Source organism: Sinocyclocheilus anshuiensis, unplaced genomic scaffold, assembly GCF_001515605.1.
Source record: "Sinocyclocheilus anshuiensis isolate Anshui unplaced genomic scaffold, SAMN03320099.WGS_v1.1 scaffold106, whole genome shotgun sequence".
Classification (NCBI taxonomy): domain Eukaryota; kingdom Metazoa; phylum Chordata; class Actinopteri; order Cypriniformes; family Cyprinidae; genus Sinocyclocheilus; species Sinocyclocheilus anshuiensis.
In genome coordinates this window covers 946001-952035 of record NW_015542347.1, presented here as the reverse complement: position 1 = coordinate 952035, position 6035 = coordinate 946001, and the positions used below count along the sequence as shown (strand labels likewise).

General features: G+C 34.9%; 1 protein-coding gene across 3 annotated transcripts in view; it reads right to left on the bottom strand.

The window, feature by feature from the left end:
• The window catches only part of LOC107691427 (POU domain, class 6, transcription factor 2-like), a 116223-nt gene that overhangs the window by 38719 nt on the left and 71469 nt on the right, over positions 1-6035 (bottom strand). For all 3 annotated transcript variants that reach the window (XM_016490017.1, XM_016490018.1, XM_016490019.1), the window contains exon 5: positions 2667-3061. In XM_016490017.1, coding sequence (XP_016345503.1) covers positions 2667-3061 — 395 coding nt within the window. The remainder of the gene's footprint in view (positions 1-2666; positions 3062-6035) is intronic.

Sequence of the window (6035 nt, the reverse complement as noted above, 5' to 3'; positions counted from 1 at the left end):
TATTTGACCCTCTAACTCTAGCACTTTCTATTCTATTTTAATTCTACTTTATCTATATTTATCTTCTTTTTTTTATTTTAAAAAAAAGCAAAAAACAAACACTAGCTTTCTATTTTTTCTATTTTATCTACTTGTTTTTCTTTGTGTGTGTGTGTGTGGAGTGTGTGTGTGTAAATGTGTGTGTATTCATTTGTAAGTCGCTTTGGATAAAAGCGTCTGCTAAATGACTAAATGTAAATATGTAAATGTAAAACATAGCCTATAAATAACAGGCTGGATGTATTTACCTTATGTCTTAACACCTCTTTTTTTTTTTTTTACAAAGCAGATCATAGATCATATATTTTGTCTATAGCCTATAAAACAGCTTCGTAAATAGGTAGATTTCAATACATGAGGATTCTGAATGGGATTATTTTAGCGAGCCATTAAATGACTTGAGACTCGACTCGGACTCGTGACCAAAGACTCGAGACTTGACTCAGACTCCAGCGATAAAGACTTCAGACTTGACTCGGACTCCAGGCTAAAGACTTCAGACTTGACTCACACTCCAAGTTAAAGACTTGTGAACATCTCTGCAACAGACACAATTGCAACACACCTACATGACCTTCATCCACAAATATATATTCAAATCTGTGCGCATATTATACACATTTAAAACAATTCACGAACATCTAGACCCGAAGATGCATCTACACAGTGAGGTGCAACATCACGCATTAAAGCCAAGCTTTTGAAGGCCCCATTGCCACTCCCTCCCATTTACTCTATTCTGAATCATGTATCAGAAAGGCTTGATGATAACTTGACAGATCGAATCAGGTGTGCTTCAACTGCAAATGAAGAAATATATGGCTGGCCTTTCATAAGGAATCCCTCGGAAACCACTAGTTCTGGGCTCTGGAGACCATTAAGTGTGGGGGCCCATAGGATCCAGCAGATGAGTATACAGGCTGGGCAGAGGGACAGAAGGTGAAATAAATGACTAAACTGACGGCAGCCATAAAAAGGGGAAAGGGGAAGTGGGGTTGTGGTACAGCACAGAGCAATAAGGGCTGTGACGCTGATGAATGCGGGGAAGGACGGAGAGGCAACCCTGGCCTCTCTCAAACTGAAATGAAACCACTGGGACATGTAGGGAAGAGGGCATGTTATTAGTGACCGACTCAGACAGCCAGATGAGAAGAGGAAGAGGAAGAACAGATGGATAGGCAGACATACTAAAAGAGTAAGATATGAAAATATCACTTATATTTGTCATTTAAAACACAAGCTGCGTAAAAATTGAAAGGGGTCAGATCACTTATGATAATGTTGGTAAAGTTCTTATCATATTTGTGTTTTACACCAAGTTGCAGTAATTTTTTGCATATTAGTTTCAATAAATACTCATTTTGAGGAAGTTTTGAGTACTGAAAGTTACATTTTCATTAATGAAAATGTCGGATCAAGGCAAATTTGATATGACATGGCCCCTTTAAAAGACATTAGCTAACTGAAGCAACAGCAATTCATGTGTGCCATCTGTGGGGTTGGTTTCAATTTTATAAGCCTGCATGACAATAACAGATAACGAAATAAAATATCAACAAACTCATCTTATCCAGTCAACACTGGCATATGGTTCTTTGGACTTCCCAATGCAAGATGTTATTTGCAAACGATAAAATATGTTGAAAACTAATCTGGTTCAATAGGCTGCATATACTATACATTTTCACAACATGTCAATAAGTGATTATCATAAAATTGTTTCAAATGAAGTTACACCAAAAGCATCATTACTCGTAATTCAATATTCCGCAGCTCTTCATTTCCAATAATAGTCTATTGCTGTCGCTAGCAAGATGGCTGGTATAAATTCTTAACAATAAACTTTCAATTTTCATTCTTTTTTCAGGGACAAGCTTGGCAAACGGACACCTCCTCCAGAAACAATATTTGTAATATCCTAGATTTCCCCAGACAGATTCAATCATTCAATTGAATTACTGCCCCATTCTCTAACATTCATCCTAGACCTCGTCTCACTCCAGAGCTCCATTCTTCCAGACATGTTGTGAATAATGTAGAAGAATGAGTTCTTTAAGTGAGGCGACATCATATTTAGGGGTCATTACATTGAGTCGATCGGTCTCAACTGCCCCCGTGCCATGCAGCACTCTGGAGCTGCTCCCCATCACGAGTCAACTTATATTACAGCTTTAAATAACTTCACTTTTAGTGTGTAAACAAGAGGTGAACTGGGTGAGGAGCAATACAAGAAAGGTTGCTGGCTACGGCTGTCTGGAAATATGAGGAATTTATTTTGATATCACATTAAAGCTTTTGCTCTTTTTTTCCAGATCAAAACCACCTAAAATACTGGTCTGTCATAATAAGAATGCAGAAAAAAGCCGTTATTATTTTAAATGGGAAGTGTTGATTGAATTTCTCCCCTTTTACTTTGTGTAAAATAAAATAAAATAAAATAAAAATATGCAGAACAATGTAGTTATTATTTTATGTGAATTTGTCCCATTACTTTAAGGATTTAAAATAAAAACAAATGCTTAATGCAAAATAACATAAATGCACGAAAGTGTGGTTATTATTTTAAAGGGGAAGTGTTTGGTAAATTCACCCAGTTAAATAAAATAAAATAGTTTTTTTTATCTTACCTGTAGTGGCAGAGGAGGTGTGACAGGTGATGGCAAGCTGTTAGCTGGTGATTGGTTTTGCCTATGAGGGGGCGGAGACTGAGGAGGCTGGGCTGAGCTATGATTGGAGGAGGTACAGGTGGAGGCGGAGCCTGGAGAAGGTCCAGAGACTTGTGACTGAATCGGAGGAGTGAGCTGATGATGGCTGGGTGGCTGGAGATGCGTTGGACCACAGAACTGTTGGTGCTGTTCGCGTTCACGTTCGTGTTCTCGTTGTTGTTGGTCTCTTTCACGCAGTTCTCGTTCTCGTTGCTGTTGTTGTTGCTGTTGTTGATGATGATGATGCTGTTGCTGGTGATGCTGTAGCTGTTGGAGCTGTTGAAGATGCTGGAGCTGAGAGTTTAGGGATGAGGTAGCTGTGATGAGAAAAAGAGGAAGAAAGAAGTGAATTTCTTGCATGATCTTTGCAAGTATTTATAAAACAATAATAATAGTTGAAATAAATAAATAAACAAATCACCACAAGACAAGTATCATGTATTTAAATCACAAAAATTAAGATTACAAATAAAAATAAACCCTTGGCCTGGACAATATGATGGTGTTTGTACAACTTAGTCCTTTCCTTAGCCTGTAATTGCAGAAGCATCACTGATTGCTGACCATTACATAGTATCTTTTCTGGTACATTGCAATTATTGAACAGCCCAAGCAGAAGACTTCAAGAAGCATCTGAGGTAAGAACCGTCCTGTAAAAAAAAAGATGTTCCATTCTTTTGAAGTCAGAGAACGTCCTTCATCTTGTCTTGAGGACTCTTAGACATCATTTAAAGTAATTCACTGCATTTCTTAAATGTGCCTCTCCCCTTTAAAAAGCCCTTAGAGCTACAAACTGTAACAGGAAAATTGACGTTTGTGTGACTGTAACAAAAGATGAAATTACTGTATTAATTGTAATTATTCTTTATTTTAGATCTGTGATTACACAAAACCAGCTGAAAAATGCATTATTAAACTGTATATAGTATATTATATAGTATTATAATAGTATAATATAATATTATAATTTTTTTAATAAGAAAATAAGCCGATTTTTCATGATTTTGAATCAACTTTGTTAGATTTTTGTATTGAAACAACAACAATAAAAATATCTGACAATGGGTTAGAAAAAATAATGCAAGATATAATATCTGAAAACAAGTATTTATACCTTACTCATGTAATGCAAGTCTAACAAATTTTCATGAAATTGAAATGACCTTGTTTTTAGGATGTACACTAACATTTTTTTTTTAATACCATTTTTAAAAGAAGAGTCATGTTGACAAAGGCTGCATTTATTTACAATTAAAAATAACTGTTTTCTATTTTAATATATCATGCATTTCACTTATATGTTTTTTTAGGATTCTTTGATGAAGAGAACATTTGAAGAACAGCATTTTTAATAGATTCTCTTTTTTTGTGACATTATAAATTTCTTTACAGTCATTTTGAACTGATGTGTCCTGATGAATTGAATGTGTCCTTGTTGAATAAAAGCATCAATTTCTTTAAAAATATCTTACTGACTCCAATTTTTGAACAGTAGTGTATATACAGTATATTTTTATATTTGAACAACAGACAAAAATACTAATATTTTTTTTATTTTCAGTGTAAAGAAAATTCATTTACAGTGAGTACAAAAATGACTAAAGAAGGAATGTTACCATGTACTATATTTTTTCCCTGAATACAAGGAACATTGATGTGTACTGGAAACTCTGAATGCACATGTCAAAGCCTTCATTTTTGTGTGGTACATGAAAAGAAGCATTCAATTGTAATTCCCATGAAGTCATGCTAGACTTCTTTTTTGTAAGAAAGCAATAGAGCCTAAATTGTGCCGTACAGCCTTCTGACTAACCAGACGCTCTGCTGAGATTTTTTGCTGAGACAAATTTACTCTCTAAAAGACCTATACGTTGAGCTGGAATACACTTACAGAGTCCATGACAGAACAAGACGGCCTAGGTTATACTCTTAAAGGAGATTCTTCCATTCACATGTTTGTGTCAAAATCAGCCTTATTCCTGCACTTACTGAACGATGACTCACATACCAAAAAAGTCAACTCAAATTATCCATACACATTATGAATGCCAACACTGAAAAACAGACTGCTAACACATTAGAAAGAATCAATGTGACCTTCTGTTTGAACACTTTTCAGATAGATCCCTGACCTCTGCTCAACTTTCTGATAATGAACTCTTCACTGCGAAGTCATCAAACAGAGATGTTTCTTCTGCACTGCACTTAAAGCCAAGATGTCACATACATTTTATGGGCACCATTATTTTGGTGTTACAACAGAAATAGACCAAGATGTTCTCCTTTGGTGGCACTAAGATGATATCTCACTGCAATATCTCAATATTTGAATCCATTTAGGTGTTGAATCTACACAGTTTTTGAGACTGACAACCATATTACTAAAAGATATGACTCAAATTATCCTGTTCAAGCACACCAAAAAGTTATGACTTTTATCAGAGAATATGTACAGAAATTTGTTAGAAAATATTACATTTCATTTTATATATTAACTTCATTTGTAGCTACCTACAGTAATCGTCAAAGAGTGTTTGATATATATATATATTTTTTTCTTTTCTTTTATGCCAAAAATCATTAGGATATTAAGTAAAGATCATGTTCCATGAAGATAATTTGTAAATTTCCTACTGTAAATATATCAAAACTTCATTTTTGATTAGTAATATGCATTGCTAAGGACTTTATTTGGACAACTTTAAAGGCGATTTTCTCAATATTTTGATTTTTTTGCACCCTCAGATTCCAGATATTCAAATAGTTGTATCTCGGCCAAATATTGTCCTATCCTAACAAAACATAAATCAATGGAAATCTTATTTATTCAGCTTTCAAATGATGTATAAATCTCAATTTCGAAAAATTGACACTTAAGACTGGTTTTGTGGTCCAGGGTCACATATATGTGTTTATACATATGTGTATACGCACAATATAGGCGTGTACTATGACTGAAAAGCAGCTGTGACATTAGAACACACGGACACATGTTACAATGAGTGCTGTGCCTGCCTGCATTGAGGAGATTGTGAATAAAAAAATAAATATTATTCTAATTTAAAATAAAAATTTGCATTCGAATGGAAAAACGGTGCATTTGAATTTTTGGTGTGCATCCGGGAGCCTTATCAGTGGAGCATAAGAGACGCGGTGATGATGATGTAAGTGTCGTGGTTGTATTTGAATGTTTTTGTTAGCCTATCAAGTTGAATCCACAATAGGGCTGCACAATAAATCGAAATTGAATCGAGATCGCGATTCGACAGAAGCTGTGATTGTCATGCATAT